We start from the raw sequence: 23,425 nt of genomic DNA on the forward strand, positions 1-23,425 counted from the left end.
CTTTGTTGTGTAAAAATGGCGAATTTGTATCTCCACAGGAAAGTATTTAAAGATGATAATCGTAAGGGCGAATATCCATTTAGTATTACGAATAAAAAGTGAATGTGACATATTAGGCCTTTTAAAATATTATATAATAATGCCTATTATAATGACAGTATTCTTACTAAGCTTTATTATAAACTTGTTAGATATTTATAATCATATACAGGTAATTAACAAATAAATGTCAAAAGTTAAAAATCCTCCTTCTGTAAAATAGAATTTTGGCTAATTCGCCCGTTTTATAAAACACCGACGATATAATTAACCAGCATCATAAGCTAATGTAGGAACAATCTCTAATCTATTGCCTATCTCCACTTTAAACAAACAATCATGTTTATTTGAATTGAAGATAGGGGGAGATCAGTATTGGCTACATTTTGCTGCTAAGCAAAGTTCACCAATGTTTTAATGTTTTTCCATTCATCTTTCTACCCAACTCCAACTGGGGCTTGAGGAAATTCTTAAGGAAACAACCAATGTAATATTGACTATCTCAATAAAAAATATACTTAGTGACATAAATATGACAGAACATGATGCAGAATATAATGCAGAACCATACTAACATAAATATAAAATAGTGGTTCCCAAAATGTATGTTAAAATATTGCCCCCCCCCCTATTTCAAATATACAAAGGTTTCGTGTAAAAAAAAGTATTTATTAGATGAATAATTGAATACACAAAGCAATAAAGGATTCAAGATTAAACTTCAACATTTAAAACACATTTATTTCAAAAAGGTTTTTTCTAGTGGTTATTATTTTTTCTGAACTCTTGCGTATTCATCTGAACTGATGTGTATTCAATAAGAGAATGTTGAATTCTTAAATCTTGTGGAATAAAAAAAATACTTTATTAAAAATACATAATATTGTCTGCTCCCAATGAAACTTAATCCAGAAACAACCCAAATTAAATTTATCATATAAAAATAGTTTTAGTATGAAAAAACCTCAAATAAATCACTGGTAAAAAAAATCTAACTGAAATTTAAAAATTCGTGTAAAGCGTCAATGACATTGAGTTACTTTACGAGCTGCTTGTTGGCGAATTTATAGTCTGCCTGTAAAGTCGCCCATTGTCATCATCGAACAAGCTAACAAGCAGATTGTAAACAATTTACCGAGAAAAGTTGAAAGCCGGTCAACTTTACACGCTACGGAGCGTAGTAGCGACCTCCCGGTAAAAACACGAACTACGTTCTGTCAAAATAGTCGATAGCTTGTTGGCTTCTCAGCGAATGGAAAGTTTTGTGTGTCATCATCACAATCGCAGTAGCTGAATTGCCCGCTTTTAAATTCGCCAACAAACAGCTCGTAAAGTAGCTCAATGTAATTGACGCTTAAATGGAAATGAATGTATGTCAGTTTTTCTAGCATTAACATGATTATATTTTCATGTAACATATTATTATCATAATATAATTTAAATATAATTATTGATTTTTCAACCATTGTCAATTGTACACAAATCGTAGAAAAAAAGATTATTATTTCCAGAAATAATAAAAACAAGATCTCCTGATCGATTAGTAAATGTCTAGTTGAGACAGTTCTGAATTGATAAGTAACGATTATTGTCATTGCGGTCAATTTGCCGTGAACCAATGTGGTGTACGGTGAATCATATATAATATACAATATACATATACGTATAAAATGCACACGCTCATGTGACGTGTTGAATCATTTATTGAACTGAAAATATCTCGCACCGATTCTGCATCTGGGTAGTTATTTGTGTGTTTAACATTTTGAATGGAGGATGGCTATTTTGTTGAATCATCGGTTGAACTCTTGGCAATTGGCGACATGATCGTTCCGAGTCTATCGAATATTGCTTCCGCGTTTATTAATGCAGGGCATTTATTACCAGTGCACTACATTGTTGTGCAAGCTTATTAGCTTCTGCAAGTAATAGTTCTCCCAAAAGATAGGTACAATTAGGGTAGGAATGCTTGGATACCGGGATTCCTCTCAGTTTATTAAACCCAATTTTCCGTGATTATAAAGCTGAATCCCAATATTCTAGATTAGTTCGTATATTCTTATGGATTCAAGCTCTGTGCTATTCCATTTAAGTCGTTTTTTGCGACCCCGGTTTCGCCTTACGGCATCTTCAGGCGTCGTGTACACTCATCAAAGGTAAACACACACTGACAACGAACTCTCTTTACTCTAGCTCATATAATAAATTAATACAATAAAGTAGGTAAAAACTCCATTACCTACCTATCAAGTCAAAGGTTACAAAAAATACAATAAACAAATTATGAATAGTTGAAGTGTCAGTAAAAAACCTAATTAGTAAAAACCCTATCTTATTAATAACAATACGTTCGTATTCGTATATGTTCTTTTATAGTAGAAAATAGTGTATAGCATTCGATAAAATAACGCTACTAAAATAGTGTCCATTGTCCCCATACACAAATAGGTGTTTCAGCATAATAATATCTATGGTGAGCCGTGTGCGTTGGACGGCTTGCCTCGAGCGTGTATTGGCTGACGTCACAATTACGTCATGTCGTCGGGTGACTTCATATCACTAGTTAGAACATAGGGCTGCAGAACAGATAATAAAATTAATACCGATAGGCTATATTCAATACGCCGCATCTTGATACAGGGTTTTGAATGTGTGAGTGTCCTACGAAAATGAAGCACGCATTATGCACGTGCAATGGTGTGTGTAATACACCAATATTAAATGAGCGTAAACGCATAAACCGAGAGCAGTTTTAAGTATTCGACGTAAAACGCATTCATGACACGCATGTAAGTTTAACCTGGATTCTTCCTTACTCGAGTTGGTTACCTGCTATCGCCTTACCCGTTATGTATTTCAGTTCCCATTATTTCTGAGTTCCCTTAGTAGACGTGATGTTATTTATAATGCGACAGCATTAATTTATTAAAATTATTTAAACACAAGCGAATACGTTTATTTATATAATAACTGGTGAGACCCCACCCCTTGGCTGAAACTCACCGCATTCATTCTGAAAAAAAGGGTGATTTTTTTTTTCGTATTCAATCACCAATTTTTTTGATATATTATGAAACACCTTAATATTAATTTCCGTATACATAAATGGTGAAGTGGTTTATTTATGCACAATTCAGTTAAATATTGTATACATTTTTTCACTTTGAATACTTGATAGAATAGAAAATTAATTTTCGTGTTTTTTCCAAAATTAATTTATAATGTTTAACACAAGACCAATTATTTTATCCTGATGGACATTTTCACTACCTATAACCAATAATGCCTTATATAACTATAATTATTATCATATACAAAGTTCCTTAAAGCTCTTGAATAATATATTTTACTAAACTATGTGTTTTTTTTTAATTTCCAGGGATCTTGGAGCAAAGGCGATTTGAACCAAAATTATTCATCAGGAAGCACCAAAGCGCCTGAACCAAGTGCTACTGCAAAAAAAGTAAATATTTCATTCATATTTCACACCAAGAATGTTAATATTTAAAAAAAAATGGTTTGTTGTAGGCAAAACGATTGATTATTAAAGAAAAAATGGATAGATATTCGCCAATTGAAAATAAAATGTGTTTAAATTGTGTTTAAACTTATTGTAGTAAAATCTTAAGATATTTCTATGTTTATAATATTTATTATTAACAATATAATGATATAGAAGTATTATAAATAACCACAGTATTTAAAAAAAACAATTAAATTGTATTTAAAAAACGTTTGAATATAAATACTATATAAGATTCTTTTTCAATATTTCAGTATGAGAGCAGTTATTCGAGAAGTAAACCTGATGTGCCAGCGCCTAAAGAAAATGTTCGAGCATCTTCAAACCTTGACAAACGCGTTAGTTCCACCCGCTATAACTCCTCCAGCACCGCAAGCCTTCGGGAAGCTTATTCGCCGGCAACATATACAAGAGACAAACCCGGTACCAGAGAAAAGGACAGCACAATCACAGCAATTTCAAACAGATACGCGAATTATTCTGCAGACGAAAAACCAGACAAGCAGTCAGTCCTAAGTAAATATATGAATGCAAAATCAAACGACAAGAAAAGTGAATCATTGAGCTCGTCCTCGTCTTATGGCAGACCCACAACGAATTCCGCAGGAAGACCGCGAAGTCGAGACCATAGTCCTGTTGACAAACCTCTCTACAGTTACAGCAGAAACATTTCTTCCCGTTCACACGATGATAATCACGACGACATATCGAGCAAGAGTAAACTGTCATCTGTCATTAAGGACAAGATGAACAGTGAACGCGAGAAAGACATTCCCAGTAAAACCACAAAGTCGTCCAGTTATACCGCCCCATCATATCCATCGTATAAGTTATACACAAGATCGAATACATATACCAGGCCTCTTGTGAAAGAAGAACCTAAAGTAGAACCTGTTAGTACAATGCGATATAACGCTTCGACAAATAGATTTGGAAGTATTCCGTACTCGCGAAGTCCCCTAATTGATAAACCAAGTGTGTACATACCTCATATTTCCTCTAGTCCAAGTACAGTGAGTAATTGTAGCTCTCCCAAATCAACGAGTGATTTCAATTTTAGCACACCACCACTGAAAGATGAAGTGAAGACTGAGAATAAAGAATGTCAAAATGGCAATGATACTTCAAAACAAGACGAGGAAGAATCAGAATCATCTGAAGAAGAGTCTTCGGAGAGTGACGACCAGTCTATGATTACTCTGGATGTTGTCACAAGAGGTACTTCTCCGACTGCACCATGCTCATCTGTTTACATGCGCACCAGAAGGGCTGATATGGCAAAAACGATAGAGAAAACAATAACAAGGCCGAAAAAGAAGGTTGCCATGGTAGATAAAGAAATGCAATCTGATAGATTAGATGATTCCACAAGAACGTCTAGATATGCGAGCACTTCAAGAACCGCAGTGGCTCCGTGGTCATCGTACATGGATTCTAGATACACCAGTCCGGTTTCCACAGGAAGATATTCATCTGGACTAAGTGGTAGTCGTTATAGTAACTATTCTAGTTCTAGAGATACTTCAACGAATCCTGTAGATAAAATACTTTCACACGAAGAAGAAGTAGCCAATAGAAAGTTAGAGAGTTCCATACCAATGACAAGTGTTTCTCACGATAGTTCTAGATCGAAGACGCCTACACAACCATTTATGGAACAATTCAATGAGCCAATAGTTAAAACTCACACAGACTCTATTTCTCAAAGTGTGCCGTCTATTGATTCATTTAAAGAGCAAATAAAACTGAGTCCGCCTCGATCTATTCCCGTTAAGGATAAATCAAAATCGAAGAGTCCGCCGCTATCATTACCTAAATCAAATGGGAAACAGTCGTCTCCAGAGAGTTGTTGTAATCTTCCTCCGCAAGTTCCAAAAACAGATCCACCGCCTCTTATGAAATCGACGTCATCAATCCATTCTCTAAACAAAACAGTGAAATCTACTGGCAAAAAGATAATAAAAAAGGTGAAGTCAAAGGATGGCGAAACGAAAAAGCGTTTGGTTAAAAGGAGTGTATCAATAAGTTCTGGCGATTCAGAATCATCAGTTCAATGTGGTGATACAGATAATGATTGTGCTGAGAACGCTGGAAATAAAAAGGCCGCATCACTAAAGAAAGTTAAATCTAGTGCTAGCATTTTGAAAACAAAAAGTTCTTCAGAATTGAAGACAGAAGCATCAAACAAAAGCACCAGCAGTAGTGATGCTTCGAATAGAAAATCAAAGTCAAGATCACGAACGTCATTGTCATTGACGAGTAGTAGTACTGAAACTAATTCTGTTCCCACCAGTGAATCAGAAGATGATGTTGTTCACGAATCAAAAACAATGCACATTGGAGGTAAATTAGGAGACTCGTCTCGCACGTCTGTCATGGCATCATCGGCAGACGAAGTTTCTCTGTCTCTTGATAAACCTTTGAATCCCCCTTCTAGTCCGAATTTGTTGAAAAATGACTCTCAACCGAGAACCGAAGAAGCAAAATCTTTTCTCATGAGAGCACTTGCACCGGTGACGTGTCTTTTTAAAATGCGCAGTCAAGAATCTGACAAAGGTCACTGGGTAGATAGCACCGCCGAATCTGATAATCAAAATACACTAAACGTAGTTTCAATCGAAACCGATACTGATAGTAAGTCTTTGAATAATAAGCCTCACAAAATTCGCCATATTGAATCGGGTGAGAAAGCTTGGTGGATGGAGTCAAACAGTGATAAGAAAAGTTCTGAAAATAAATTGCGAAAGAGTAAAAGTATAACAAAAAGCAAAAGTTTTGAACCGGCGGATGGAAATGCCTCCGAAAATTGTAATGGTTATCAGTTGAAGATTATAAGACAAGAGTCTGGAGAAAAAGCCTGGTGGCTTGAAAGTAATGCAAATATTCCTGAAGGAATCGAAGTTAGGACACCCAGCAGGAAGGGTTCTAGTGAGAGTGAGCACTCTGAGAAATTCGATTTCTACAAAATACGACACGTGGATTCTGGAGACAAAAAGGAATGGTGGAAATCAGAATCAGACAAGAGTAAGTCTGAAAACAAACCTCCAAATGGTGACGATAATTTTACCTTAAACGTTGTTAGAATTAGACACATAGAATCAGGAGAAAAAGCCTGGTGGTTGGCCAGTAATAAAAATATTCCAGAAGGAGTAAAAAAAATTGAATCTTCTGACGATTCTGATTCAGATAGTTCTTCTCCTGATAATGAGCAGCTTGTAAATGGCGGTGAACCAGTTGCTAATGGAGTGTCTGGACTGTCACGTTTTCCACTTCATCTACCTGATTACGAAGATGATGAACCTCTAGGAGATCGTAAGAGTCCTGAAGGATTAGAGACACCTATTGTTGATGAGCAATTTAACAATAGAGCGTCTCCCTACGACAATGTTACAAATAAGTATACAGCGAAGCGCAAGGAAAGTGTTAAACACGTACCCAATTTCATTTCGAGGCATATGGACATTGATGATATTTTGGGATCTTCGGGTCAAGTCTTCAGCCCCATGATGAGCAGGATCCTGGCGAGAAAAACTGGCAGAGAAATAGTTGAAGGAGATAATTCTGAATGCAGAGAGATTGATCCGGGGCAAGTGAGGATCCATGACAGTACAGCGCAGCGACCCGTCATTCAGAGAACAAGAAGCAGGTGAGAATTATATTAACATTAATCCCGCAATTAAGTAATTAATTTACTTTTTTTACAATAATTTTCCATATAATGTTAGGTATAATAATGTTAGAATTAATTTAAAATTTAACTTTGATTTGAATACTTGAATACTATACCTAACGAAAATACGATGATGATTATATTATAATCATAATTGATAATGGAACTATTGTGGGGCAATAATTAGGTAAAATTCATGTCTCGTCAATATTCTTAACATCAAATTGTATACCTATTGTTTTTTTTTTAAATTTATTATTGCTGTTTATGGTAAAAAAAAAAAATATTCTATACTACTTATACGTATACTACTGCTTGTGGAGTTTATTTCTATTCCTGCACATCTATTCTATATACAAGAATGCTTACGGCCGCTACGACAGCTATCTATGATAGGTTTGTATCGAAGTATTAGTACTTATTGTAACAATTACAATAAGTTCGTTGCAGTTGTTACAATAAGTGCTATTTTTTTAATTTTAACATCACCTCTTTTAGCTATGGTAAATTTAAGACCGTTTTGACTGTCTAGGCGGCTAACTTATTGTAATTGTTACAATAAGTGCTAATACTTCGATACAAACTTTCCCTAAATAGCTGCCGTAGCGGTCGAAAGCAGTCTTGTGTATAGAATAGATGCGCTGGGCCACCTATGTGCAAGGCCTTTATCCCATTCATCTCTTGGTTTGATCTCTATGGTAGAATGGCGAATTTAGTTCGACCTCTGGAGGCTTCGCGACCGCCAGAGACCGATGCAAATAGAGTTGGGTATTTCCCGAGAAAATCTCAATCTCGAGTATCGGGATTCCCAGAAAAGAATTCTCGAGATATCGGGAAATTTAAAAAAAAACCTGTAAAAATCCTAAAATCAGTGTAAAACAGACAAATTCAAAAAAAAAATGTTTTTTTTTATTTATGTATGAAGAAAAACAAAATAGAAGTAGGAAAACAAAAATAATTTAAGATATTATTTATTAAAATAGTACTTATTTCAAAAAACATAGACTGTCAATCGCTGCATCTGACAATCGCGCACGTTTTTGAGACACAAAATTCCCTGATGCTGCAAAAATTGCGCTCATTTTGAGTCACGTTGGTTTAATTGTGTTAAATGCCCCGATCAGTCTTAGAACGTTTTGTTTTCTGTCCACTTTTTTCATATAGAAAATAGTTTTTTCAATTAATATTTGATAATAAAGAAATCCGGAATCCCGAGAAAACATTCTCGAGATCCGGGATTTCCCGAAATGTTAGTGTCGTTTAGTGGAGTTAAAGCTTTGTCATGATATTCAATTAAATTGGGCCGTCCTGTCTGTCATGTCTCGCTGGTGTTACTCTTGTTTTCAACACTCCTGTGTGTCTTCCTGCTCGGATTTTTCGTCTTCTTGCTTGTCATATGAATCTTCGAGCTCGGAGGACGATTCGTATTTCATAGGTACGTATACTTATATAAGAAGCTACATTTATTTTTCTTTTTTAGGAGTGACATCATTGATTGCAGAGACGTTGACCAGCCATTACAGGTAGGTAATTTTTTATAGTCCACTTTGCTAATTATTTACTTGAGGCAAATAATAATAATTATAAAACAATCTTTTATTTCGTCGTCACGTACCGTTAAAATCTTTTAAAATATCAAAAATTAAGTAGGTAAACAAAAATAATAAGAAAATCTTATCAACAAATTTTCACGAACTAGGTTAGACTTTTCATGCGTAGATGTCACTCTCTGTTAGTGTGAATCCGAACTATTTTAGCCGTGGCATCTGGCGAGAGGAACGTAAACCAGTAAAACGTAGCAGTGGAGAAAATTTGATTTCCAAACCTTTTATTAGCTTACGAGCTTCACGACTATAATCACTACGGGCAATGCTTTTCAAAATTTAAAACATATATTTTTTAAAAAATATTTCGTTGCCAAAAGTTTTCTTCTGAAGTAAAATAAAAGTATACTAACTTAATAATATAATACTCTAAAATTTCTCCAATCACTTTGTTGTAATAAAATTAAAACAATCTATCATAAAAAAATTAAAATAATATCCAAAATCATCCAAAAAATGAGCGTTGTATTGTAATTTTAAATACACAATCTACTAATACAAATATGTATTTGGCGACCCATGAAAAGTGTTAAAGAGAATTATTTGCTGGTTTAAGAATAAAATTAGTATGTACCAACTGTTTTATCTTGATATGTATAAACACGCCCACGATATCCGAGCAGCTACCGCGTCGGCTATAATGTCGAAGGTTCGGGCTTGAATCCAGGGTCTGACAAGTTTCCATGTTTGTTTTTCAAAGTGTATTTGAACCCAGAGTATGGACTATAAGGTTGAGCAACAGATCCATTTCTCTTCTCTTAATACAACCTCTACTTAGTGGAGGTCCATATTATGATCTTAGGATGGAACATTGTATATAATTATAAATAAAAATCACTGCAATACAAGATGCAGTAGGTACATATTATGAGTTTTCGCATCCACAACTTATTATTCTAAATATACCTGGTGTCATCGTCCTATAGTTTAACATCATGACTAGGGATTCCAATCAGGGGATCCCGTGATCCCGAACTATTTTCGATATCTATGAATCCCGGGATTGGTAAACATAATCCCGAAACTTTCGGGATTGATTTTTTTTATCAATTTTTATGGAAAACAAAATGCAAAAAACGAAAATATAACAGAAAAAATACTTTTAATAACATATAACTACATAAGAAATAAACTGAGTTTGAATGAAGTAAATGATTTATTACCCATGTGTTGCCAATTCATTTTATTTTTACGCATAGATTAATAAAAATGAGAAACATTGGAAAAAACATTGCATCGCAGTTTTAACAAAGTGATTCCATCATGATCTCATACGTTTTACGACAGTTTCATATTTGGCTGACTAATTAGATTTATGAAATATTTTCAAGGTTTAGCGTACAAAATATCTTAAATAGTATAAATTATACTAGATTTATTTTTGACCGATTTTATCGATGTTATTTGTATATATGAAAATTTTATATTAACTATGGAAAAAAATCCAATCCCGGGATTGTCAAATTGTAATCCCGAAATCCCAGGATCAAAATTTTGGCTCGGGATTGGATTCCCTAATCATGACACTATTGATCGATCTTATGTGATCTATGGAAATGAAAAAGATAGATTATCTTTGCAATGTCTTCCTTTTTTGCTACAAATTATTAATATCCGTACAACACCGAAGAACGTACGTCGCATATTTATGACATTCGTTCATCTTACTCGTGTCACCTATAATATCAACAATTACAACCCTTAGTTTGTGCATAAAAATTCGAAAAGATTCAAACATGTTGCATTATTTTCATACTAATAAGACTACAAGTTATTTTATAATTTATTAATGTATATCTATTATAATATGTAAAACGGTTTCTGTGACGTGTGGTTTTTTTTGCTTTGAATTTTACAAATTTTCCATTAGGTATTATTATGAGATGTAGTTATGTTTCAAAATTCCGATACGTTGAAGTTTTTAAGTATACACGGTTCGTTTTTTTAGTTTAGTGTTTTTTAAACATTTTATTTTATGTTCAAATGCGAACAATAATCATATTAAATTTTTATTAGTCCTATAAACCCTATATTACTATAATAAGTAAAAGAAAAATACAATTGACTCGCCATTTATTTGTATTACTTTAATTAATTGCTTCCTTTAGATACCCAAGTAATTATTATTTTTTTACATATTTTTCGTATATAATAATATTGGTATACACAATAGAATCGTAGTGCTTGAAATTTCAAATATTAAAATATGTACATATCTTTATAAGATGTTGATCTTATTAAATGGAGAATTTAGAATTAGGCGCCTCATATCCTTCTTGTATAAATGCTACAAATCTTGTGATTATTATTGTCACATATTTGATTAGTACCTATAGTATTGATTATATTTAAAGTTCAATTTAGTTACTTTAACATCGTCACTGGGATAGATCCACTACTGTACGAAGGTATCCCGTAGCTCCTTCCACTCTTATAGATCCTCAGTTCTTCGCTGCCACGTGGACTAACCGGGTTTTAGGGCGACCCTGCGGTCGTTTAGTTCCAACACAATATAATCTGTTTAAGTTTAAGCTATAGACCTCTATGATGTTGAGGGATTTTACAATATTTTATACTCAATTTGTGAGAAATACCCAACATTTTAAGATCTTGATATAATTAATTAATTTTATTGTATGAATGATTTGAGAAGGTTTTGAGGCCTGCTTTTAATTTTTTCTGGTAAATTAAATTGCATAATCTGCGTCAATGAAAAACTCCCCTAGATTTCTATCTTTATTAAACATGTCTTTCCAATTTTTAAATTGACTTATTCAGTCCTTCGACGCCAAAAATCTTCATTTCTCGTACGATACGTGATAACGTGTCTAACTGGAAATCTTTTTTATTTATATATTTTTATAAAAATCGATGTTTTTTAAAATAAATATAAAAAATATTAAAACGATGAATTAGTCAAAAATCTACACGACGAAAAATTGTCAACTTAATAAACTAAATTTTAATAATAAATATGACCATAAGATATAATTTAATAATAAGATGTGACCCTGCAACGAATTCACATTTTATTACATTTTTTTACAATTATAAGTTTATCTTTGAATTGAAAAAAAAATAAAAAATCTTTTTAATGTTTTCAGATACATATTTATTAATTAATACAGTTGAAATTATAAATTATCAAAAAAAATCTCAAATTGCAAGTTTCGTATTTTTCCGCTAGGTTCTCTGCTGGCATGCCTCTCTCCCTTAAATATTTGGGTAAGTTGCTGTAATTCCAATGCACCAAGCAGATCACGTGCACAGCCATATTATATTCTAAACAAACTTTGATTTCCTCCCGCAGTTTCGTAACTGAAAAAAATACTCGTACCCTGTGAAATGACATCACGTTCCGAGAAAACTCAAGGTAGGGAACCTCTGGTTTAAATAATGACTGTTGATTATATGCATAAATATTTTTCAGACTTAGAACACTAAATTGCATAGCGTTTTTTTATCTTAGTATGTTACTAGCTACAAAATAAATCTATATTACGATAATAACTTTGCTAATTAAATGTTGATACATTTTTTTTTATCTTGACTTTCATAATGTCAGTACTATTATTAGAAAGGGATAGGGAAACAACCAGCAATTGATAGTTTTCGATCAATTAGGGTACATACCTAATATACGGTGTGGGAAGATATTTTTCTTTATAATTCGGTAAAAATAATTAGTCAATGATATATTGAATGTGTCAATAGATTAAAGAACAATTTCTGGGATTAATCATTAATTAAATTAAGTATATTCAAGAATGTCAGGGTTGATTCCTTATTTAAACTGTAAAATTTGATGTTAAACTACATATCTTCCCCCAAATATCAAGATTTTAAAATTGAAATGAGAAATATTGCAAAAAAATCAAATGCCATTTTGAATTTATTGCTTCCATATATAACTAGAGTATATTATATATATATATATATATATATATATATATATAGTAATTACCTGGTCATCATTATAAAAGAAGTGTTCTTTCAATACCGTTCAACAATACATTTTACAATATTTCAAAAATCATTATTTATCTTTTAAAACATAATGACAAAACGGCATACTTATCTAGGTATGCACCTTAGACTTTACGAATAACTAATTATTCTTTTTTGTCATTACAAGATGAGAGAACAATGCAATAATTAGATTCTCAGTGATGAGAAATGCTCATGAGATTGAGTTTCGACTGAGAAAATCATCCAATTCTTCTTTCGATGACACTTTGGCGCTTTGGTCCAACACAAACGAACCTCTCTCGAACGTTGGGAGGTAAGTGAGTCGGCAGGTGAGTTGCGAGGCTGGTCCCTGCCTCTTCTTTCCCCAGCCCTCCCGCCATTCGAGTCTCCCGTGCCTTGTGGCCAGGTTTATTTTGCGATTGTCTTGCGGCGCTGTTTTGCCGGGAGCCATCGGAAACCGGTGGCCTGGGAACCATACGACAATATCCGCACCGTCAGCCAATAATTAATATCGAAACCTCAAAAAAATCATTTAAAATGTTATTTTTTAAATAATTAAGTATAGAGATGGTCCGCGATTTTGACCGCATAAATTCGTAAATAAAATTCAATTGAATGGACAACGGTTGGATCTAGGTGCGAATCTTTCTACCCGCACCTCAACTCTATCTATCGACTGCTTTACCTTTTTTGATTCAATTTTATTATTAGTTTCGACTAAGCCCGCACGATCGATAACGGTAACTATAAGCACGCGCTCCTAAAATCACACCTCACCTCACTACTCCACCGCTTCCTCGTGACGAATAATTGTTGAAAGCGCGCTATTTTTGTGATATTTATCTTCACTTCATAACATTTCAAGTAAGATATCAAGACGAAACTATACCAATATAATAATACATAAGTTTCATCAATAATATCATAAATTACTATTATAATTCTGATAGCAAGAAGGAAAATGAGTACAAAAAGTACCTACATTATTGCCTTTTTTTACCAAGTTCGATCCCAATGGTCTACTAATTTTTGAGTAATAACGAAACAAACGGTCAAGCAAAACGACAAAATCGATATTTTGTGCTAGTGTGGTCAAGTATGGTCGCCAAACCGTTGATCGAAAGACAAATATTTCGAAATTACAGAGAGATACCTACTTGAAATCAAACTACTCATATCATTGGGACGACGTCATTTCGTTAACGTACGTACCATTCAAGTAATACAGTTTTCAGAACTTTCAGAATTCAGTTGAAAATGTCCCTCTGAGGTGGACGAAACCGGTCCTAATTTATTGATTAAAAGTGGAATAAGTATTACAAAAACATTGCAATTTATTAAATTAAAACAACAATGTGTGTTTATGTCACTTGGTTGGTCGATCCACCACGCCGGGCCCCCAGGCTGGAGCCCTAGGGCCATGAGTATGGTACGCTGGGTAATTGTTATGATAAATATCAACGCGTCGGTATGTTTCCCTGCAACGATACTTAGCTCGAATTAATCTAAAACAAGTTAAGTATACATAATTATTGTTTGAGTTCTTGAACGATTTTTGTGATGTAAAAAAAATATTTCGACAATCGATATTACGTCATATCATTATGATGTTCTCGGCTTTATTTCATTGCATTATAAAGAGACACCGTACTTCCGCTCTCTTATTGTATCTTTCTCCATGGTTGTGAGTCTCTGCATGGCTCAAGAGTGGCCGGTGTTTCCTTGCAATTCTTTTAGTTCACTTCAGTCCGCCGTTGACGTTGCCCGATATACGTCAAAACCGCTTCATCCGAACATTCGTAAATAGCTCTTTATGAGTAAACTTCTACCTACCGGTTATTCCATACCATTGTTATCATACACGGTAAATAGTATTGTGATTTTCTATTTATTTCCACAAAATATCCATATTTGTTTTTCATACAAAAGAAAAATAAATTGGTTTGTTTAAATACGACCGAAGACGAAATATTTTGAATTATCATAAAAACATTGGTAAATACAGTGTGTGTGAAATGCGGTTATTTTGTGATTTAGGCCGTTTTTTTGTTGTTGTAACATTGTTTATTTTATAAATCGTCTAATAAGACCGCAACATTGTTTATTATAAACGTTGTAATAATATTATAATACAATACAGAAACTATCGCACGAATAAGTATTTCCTTTAAAGAACGATACGTTTAGTAATCGACTTACGATCTCAAACTAGTTTCAAAGTAATAATGTCACATTTAAGATAGACGAAGAGATTCGCATTATCTTCTCTCTGTAAAGAATTACTGTTAAAATGACACATTTAAAAATATTATTGTAATATAGCCAATTTAAACGTTTATTTATATTGGATCTCAAACGTGTTTAAGACAATGATGTCATGTTAAAGTTATACAGGATAATATTCTAAAGTTTGAACAATAAATATAAACGATTTTATAGAATTAATTTTTAATACGTTGACCACTTAAATAACTTCTGTTTCAATTTAAAAATAATAATAACTGTATATTAGAGTCAAAATAGTTAGAAGATGAAAATGAGTTAGATACTGATTTCGTACCTCAAGTAGTTATCATCACTTTACCTTTTGAGTATATTCATAACAGAAATCTGAAATTCCTAAAACCATAAAGCCTTGAGTGAAAAATCTTAAATTGCGCTTCGTATTCATTTTGGACATAATAATATTATTATATACAGGCTCTTATTCAAAAATTTCAATTCAATTTATATGAAATTAAATATTTATTTTAATAAATCCAAAACTGATGTTAATATTGTTTTCTGAAGAATCTTTATACAAGTATAATTACTTAAATGAGAATTTAATAACGGCTCATTAAAAATATTTATTGTTAAGAAACACATTTAGTCAATTTAATGGTAACTTATTTGAATTAGTGGCTCTGGAAAAAAAATCAAGAGTTAAAATGTGAAGATTAATTCGATAAAGTCGCAATGCGAAATGACTTGCAGTTAATTTCAGAATTAATCTTAGTAACCTACTTTCATGTTTAAAAGTTCCATCATAAAAAAAACAGATTTTCTTCAACATATTAAATTTGCTTACAATATTTAGTTAGATAATAAGTGTGTGGGCTGTTATTGGTGATCAAATATTGCCATGAAAAAAGGGATGATCGCAATATATACCTACACCCAACTGATTTTTGCGTGACCTCTACAGATTAATCATACAATAAACATTAAAAATAAGGTGTACGAACTGTTTTAGTTAAAAATGATCGGGTAGGTACAAGTTGGGCCGTGAAAACGTAACAAGAATTTTAGATCGATCATTCGACACCAGTTTTTGCGGTTTTTGTTTTTTGGAAAAAATCACTTCCGGACAAGAGTCATAATATGATACCTATACTATATTGGCATCGATAATTATCTTTCGACGTATCTAGCACATTGCCATTTCACCTGCTTAGATCTTTCCGCGTTATGCTCAACATGCACCTTCCCATACTACGTTACGATACTCGTAATTTTTCGATTTCTCTTACATTGAGGGTCTATGTTTTGCACGCATACTTTTGAAAATAAGTACTATTTAGCCGCTCTAATGTAATCCTTGCCAGTATGGTTTTTTGAGACATGTCGCTTGGTGAATAGACAACCACTGGACAAATACCGTCATAGGGTGGTTCCCAAGGGTCTATTTTTTTCGGAAAATCTGATCCTGATATAATTTTTTACCAATACTTCTATACTTTGACATCGATAGTTTTATTTCAATGTTAAGGTTCAAATACATTATGATCACGTTATGTGCTGTTACGTGCTGCCACAGTAAGCTGCCGCGTTACGGGAAAAAAGTGTGTAATGTCGTTTTTTTGGTATTTAAAATATTATCAAACTGATGCTCCCATCTCGTAGCACATTTTGAACCTTTTTAAACGAACATTGTCAGTAAAGTTAGCAAAATCTGCAGATATCACCAGAACAACAATGAAGTCACCTCACTCGTACTGCGCTACATCGACGCCCGCATGACTCAATAAACGTATTTTTATCATTTTCTACATGCCTACACATTTTCGATGTATGCCAAAATCGCGTGTTCTTTGGTTTTAGTGGTTTTCTCTATGGATTTTCTATTAAATTATTATCTAATATCTATGGTCTGCAGATTTGGGTTCTGTTCAAAATATTATCTATGGATGCAATATACGCACACGTAGAAATTAGTATGTATAATAATTCAAAATACTAATACATTTGAGTTGGCATTCTCCATCATTAAATTTATAGAAATAGTGTTCATTCAATATATTATGTAGAATGACGAAACCATAGACTAAATTGGTCGCCTTACCATCATGTGAGAGTAGAGTATATGCTTCATAACTTTGCACTCCGGCTCTAAGATGAAAATGATGTAATATCGACCCTTAATCGGCAGAACAACGTAAGCGACAATTCATAAATTTTACAGGAGAAGGTTTTTTTTAAATTATTTCCGTAATTAGTTCCAAAAATGAATTCTGTTAATGTGGTTAATAATAATTGGCTACTGCCTATACGGAAATTATAAAACAATTGCATTAGTGCTTTTAGTTTTCGAGATAGTGGCGGTAACGCTGTTTTGCTTATGTCTATGACACGATATTTTTTCCAGGCATGTCGCTTACGCTATTTGGCGTAGTCGTTTTTATTTATAAATTTCATGCTAATTATCATCACAGGGCATTACTAATTAAGTATTAAAATAAATAACATAAGCACCCATTTATTTTACGAAAGGGGACGTTGTTAAATAAATTAAAAATATTTTGACTTTTTAAATTAATATTTTTGCTTGTAGATACTTATTCACATATAGGTAAAATAAAAATAAATGATTGGTATTTTTAAGGTTTCGCTTATATTATTAATATTATCAGGTATTGTTATTTTTCAAAATGAAATAGGTACGTATCTACTCGTACATAATTAAATATGGGGACCTACTAATTATGATAAAATAAAATTGTAATGAACTATTCAGTTTTACAAAAAAATTATTGTCCCACATTTTTTAAGCAGTAATCGCTGTATTATCCTCATTCACATCTTCCTGATCGGATTCCGGTAAAGTATCTTCCACTGATAATCCATGTGGCAGTTTCATAAACTCATCCGTCATCTCTGAGGGATATTACATTTAACACAGAGACTTTTATACTGTTACTCGTTATACTGGATTTCCGATATTGGTGATTTAGCACTATACAGCAAGGGTGGCTGCGCTTAAAGCATGACAGCACTTGATCGGGATCTGATGACATTTTCTAGGTCTAACAGTTTAGTCCTACTGTCACCAGAGTAGGTACAATATTTGGTAAGTTTTTTAAATTATGCCTTTCATAATTCACCAAATTTAATCTTGAACTTTGAAGGAATGCAAGTAGCAGCGAAAGATTTCCAGTCACGGAATTCTGCATATGACATGATGACCTAGCGTTGGAAATGATGGTGGGTCATTTTGATAGTGCCCAAACTACTATATAAATGACTCAATTGTCGCATGAATGGAATCGACCGGCATCGTAGTACGACCAGTGGGTCTATTCTATACTTATCGACCGCTAAAGTGATACGATATTATCAAACTTAGGGTAGGTTTATATAAAAGTGTTAGTACTTATTGCAACAATTATAATCAACGTATTGTAATTGTTACAATAAGTGCTAATTCTATAATACAAACCTACTCTAAGTTTGATAATATTTATCACTTTATCACTTTAGCGGTCGATAAATACAGAATAGACCCACTGGTAATAGAAAATATATTTCTATCAATTCAATGAAATTGAATTTTTCATAAAATAAGATAGCATACCCAGTGTTGCCCGGTTCTTATTCTGACCAATCACAGTATAATAATTCCTTGATTTTTTCCCGCTTTGTCAGTCCTGTCCAAAGATTTGTGCATGATTGCTGAGATCTCATTACTGCCACGTTTACCATCAGTTTCACCCCATAAAAAGCAGTATCCATTATTTGTTCCACTTTCGTAGATACTTTCATTATAGTATGCGTATTTCGACTAGGGAGTGTTTAGCACCTTCTCGAGGTCAAAACTTGCGCACAAAATGTCATTGTGATTTTTACTTTTGGCCAAATCATTAAAGAACATCTCCTTGCATTTATCCTTTACGGTAAGGGGACATTTGTAAGTATCCGTTTCAATTAGCCGAAGTCTCTCGTCACCAGACATATTTGTTACTTTCTCGCAAAAAGAACACTATTATCTTTTTTGGTAGATGAAAACCCAAGTTGAACTTACTGTCTATTAAATACGTTTCTGAAAACATTCCGAATCACGACATTAGTGGATTCATTCAAAGAATCCAAATTTTCAGTATAAATTTTATACTTATACATTTTTAACATTTCAAAAATCAGTACAATCAAAATCAGACAGTAGTGAGATGTAACGGCGGGTAATTATTGTTTAATAAACTCTATTACCAGGTTTATTTTATCTCAGCCAGTTTTACTGGACGGCGCGAGCTTAGCTCCCAAATCGGTTTTCGCACAACTCACTACCAGACGGACCACCGAATAAACCGTACCGTAGCTTACACTATCAAATAACGTCGGTTACGTTGTTTTGCTCTACTTTATAATGCGATACAAGTTCAAACGCTAAAAGGCACAGACCCTAAAAAAATGTCACACGATTGAGATCGGGCTCTAATATTTTTGTCACTTATGCGCTAGGTGATATTGAACAGTTCTCCATTTAAAACGCAATTTACCAAAAAGTGTCGCTTACGTTGTTCTGCCGATTAAGGGTCGATATATTCAAAAAATATTTTTTTTACATATTATCTATTTATTTATTTATTTATTTATTTATTACTACATATATTAATACAAGTGAATATCATTTGATCGATTTGAATTTTATGCGACGTAATCGGGCAAATAGACCTATCAGTGTAGTAAAAAGTGCAAAGTTATAAAACGTATACTCTATGTGACGTGATCATAATGTAATTGCAGCTTAACTGTCGTAGGCACAAGTCTATAAAAATGTCGATAAATAAAATTAGAAGTATTTATATAAAAAGAAACACTCACACACATCGAAAAGGGAATGCTTATCTACAGTATTTTGGATTATACTGATCCTTCGAATCAAATATAAACACAAGTATATTAATCCAACCCAATCCAATCGTCATCTTTATTTTATATCACGTCATACTTAACATTTTTACCTAGTTAAAATAGTGCTATGTAGCAAGTTGGTTCTCAAGTAATGTATGTAATTTAATGTATGTTGAATAAATTTAATAATGAGTTATTTCAGCATTATACCTACAATTATATTGAAATTCAACTACGTACGTGTACATAATACTATTACGTAGCTGGCAATACGAAAAATATATTTTGACAATCTTGATATGATTGAATCTAAACTGTATTAACGGCCCACATGCTCAGCGTATGTAAAAATGGAACTTTTATGGTATTTTCAGAGCATTACCCTGGACATTCCTTAAACGTTGAAGATAATCTATTTATATAATTTTGAAGCCTTATTATCCTTTATATTTATTTTAAACATTTGATGACTGTATAAAGTATTTTTATTACATAAAATAGTATTCTTTTAAACCTCTCGCTCTAATGTTTTAGAATATAGTCATATTTCAGTACATCCATGTGCAGTGGTGTTAAGATTTTTTAGATATATTAATTTTTAAACGCATTTATAAAACCATTAGTAAAATTAATGTTAACATTATATAGTGACATATTTACGATAAAAAATTATATTTTATAATCTTTGTGATCCCAAATTTGACAAAAATTAGGCATTTTATTATTCAAAAATGGGCTCGATTAATACATTTGAAGATAATTATAAAGATACTTATTATAAGCTATGTCTTTGACCATTCAAATGTGATAAACATCCTACGAATAATGTTTGCTTTATAATAATTATTGACCTAAGAATAAGGTAGTATTTTTTTTGAAATACGCCATTTCTATTGGCATTTCCCAGTGGCTAAGCTACAACATACGGCCGTAGCCATAAATTGAAAAACGATAAATGAAGTAGGGAGTATAATCATGTTAACGCGCGTGTTTGAACATGTACCTAATAGAAAAAAAAATTGCCATTTGGTCAGAGTGACAGCAAAAATGGGCGAATGTAAAAATCGCCAGTTGTACAATATTACAATTAAATGCACGTATTCTAGCTTCAATCTAAAGTAGATTATTCTTTCTTTTCTTTGTCCTATTCAGACCTATTCTAATAGGATCATAAATGAGGCTCCTGGAGATTTCTTTTACGTGAAATGGAATTTAGCCACTCGCTCACCTATCAGGTCCATACTCCAAACACAAATTGAAAAACAATGTGTGTATTTGTCAGACCCGGGATGCGAACCTGGGACCCGCGATATTACTGTCCGACGCGTAAGTATAAAGTAGAGTATTTATTGAATTAAATATTTTTGTAAACGTTGCCGGTAAATATTGATTTGAATGACTACATTCGTTTAAAAACTGCGATCACGCGTTGCAAAAATTTATTGATTTTGTGTTAAATATAAAGTTAGTAGTAATTATTTTTAGATAATTTAGTATAAAATATATATACCTAACTATGTTGTGTTTAAATTTGGAAACCATACTGAATAGCAACATGGTGGTATAACGTTTCATAGTTAAGTTAATAATAATAAAATTGAGGTTCTACTGTGCGTTATACGCAAGAAACACGGCTTCATATTGCCGAAAAATAGCCACTCTCTTTTTATTATTACTCTGAGGTTCTAGGTATTAATATGTATTATACGATATTATAAAATATCTGAAACTTTCTTATTGTGTCGTTCACTTTATTGACTACTGCTCGGAATGATGGAGCTGCACTTGTACCAACCATAAGGATTCTGTGCTCACGAAGCGTGGCGCCTTCCTCTGCTACATGTTTAGTTAATCTATCCTCGGGGACATGTATACTTTTATCGTATCATAATGTAGCCAACGCATTGTATTCATATTTATTTAATAATACGCACACCTTTTCGGTCTTACCCCGTTCGTTAGAAGAGGTCAACGACCTTGTCAGTCCAAAGATCACATTAAAACATAAGTGACCCCCAATAATTAATACCGGACGTGGTAAGGGGCGAGTTTCGTTGGTAGCAACATTCTGTAGACCAAGGGATTTTCTCAAAGTTTATTTCTTATTAAAATAATAATTAATAATATTGAATTAGCCCAGTAACGTCTCTAGACAAAATATCGACCCTGGGCAGGGCCCCCATTTTTTTATACTTACAGTATTTTGTATCATCCGTGTACGTGTCGTTTCTGGTCACCATGGATGTCGAAGAGGAACGGAAGTAAACTAGACATCGCGAACTCGACAAAAAAATACAGTCATGTTAAACCTTTTACGTTAATTAATACATTTTGTTTCCAACCAGTGAGCTATTTTTTTTAATGGAAAGATATTTTCTTTATTACTAAGTTAAGGTAGCTATTTCAATATATACCAAATGATTCTCCTTGATTTGCCGCCCTTCGAGTAACTGCCGCCCCTAAGCGACGCTCAATCTGCCTACCCCCACGGGACATCACTGAATTAGCCCTTGTCATATAATAAGATTTTTAAATGGATGTAAGTATATAAAAAATGAAAATAGTTAAAATTATTATTTTCATTGGTCTAATAATATGAACAAAAATATATTTTCCGTTTCATTAAATAAATTACCTTTTAAATATTATAGCTTACTGAGTCGGTTAATTTCCAGCCCATAAACAATTACATTTTTGCAGAAACACTTAATGTATTTTATGATAGGACACTGAACCGTTATTTAAACTTCAAGCAAATACTTTTCAACTTGCGTGAATAGGTTGCGAGTAAGTACGTCATATATATATATTTTTGGTACTGTTCGGTTATACCGGAGGCAGCGGAAAACGTATTTTGAAAATAGCCGATAAACTGGATTATTTGTTAGGTTAACCTAACCAAACCTAACCTAACCTAACCTAACCTAACCCAACCTAACCGAACCTAAACTAACCCAAACTAACAAATAATCCAGTTTATCGGCTATTTTCAAAATGCGTTTTCCGCTGCCTCCGGTATAACCGAACAGTACCATATTTTTTATATATTAACATGGAATTAAGTTTAGGTAAGTAATTGATATTAAAATATTTTTTTCAATCCGGCCGCCCACGTGGTGTGTACCCGTATCACCCCAATGGGCGCGTTCTTGAATATCACTTGAATTTTTTTTTGTTTTTTTCAATTTTCTTGTCTAACTTGTATAACTGACATATTTGATAAAAACTGCAGTTTATTTTAAATAATCTTAACGTAATTTTCAAAAATAATTAACATTTTGACAAAGCTAACATAATTATTAAATGTGACGTTTACGCCGTATATTATCGTGGTAATTATAATTGAAATAAAAATAATGAGCATGAAGATTAAAAATATAACAATAATTAATTTGTAATAATATTACCACTAGGTACTCAGCTACTTATTGTAAGCGTAGTTATTTGTTGACCAATCAAATACGGTTTTATAAGAAAAATATAAGTAATAAACTTAATACCAATAACCAC

The 23,425-nt window shown here is 32.9% G+C and overlaps 1 protein-coding gene across 3 annotated transcripts in view; it reads left to right on the forward strand.

Moving 5' to 3' along the window:
- Fhos (Formin homology 2 domain containing) overlaps positions 1 to 23,425 on the forward strand; it is a 133,043-nt gene that overhangs the window by 35,598 nt on the left and 74,020 nt on the right. For all 3 annotated transcript variants that reach the window (XM_085941506.1, XM_085941510.1, XM_085941513.1), the window contains exons 2-4: positions 3,419 to 3,502; positions 3,817 to 7,208; positions 8,713 to 8,755. In XM_085941506.1, the coding sequence (XP_085797632.1) occupies positions 3,419 to 3,502; positions 3,817 to 7,208; positions 8,713 to 8,755 (3,519 nt within the window). The remainder of the gene's footprint in view (positions 1 to 3,418; positions 3,503 to 3,816; positions 7,209 to 8,712; positions 8,756 to 23,425) is intronic.

This window comes from Rhyacophila brunnea, unplaced genomic scaffold, assembly GCF_057557595.1.
Source record: "Rhyacophila brunnea isolate RB1 unplaced genomic scaffold, BYU_Rbru_1.0 scaffold_1, whole genome shotgun sequence".
In the NCBI taxonomy this organism is placed as follows: domain Eukaryota; kingdom Metazoa; phylum Arthropoda; class Insecta; order Trichoptera; family Rhyacophilidae; genus Rhyacophila; species Rhyacophila brunnea.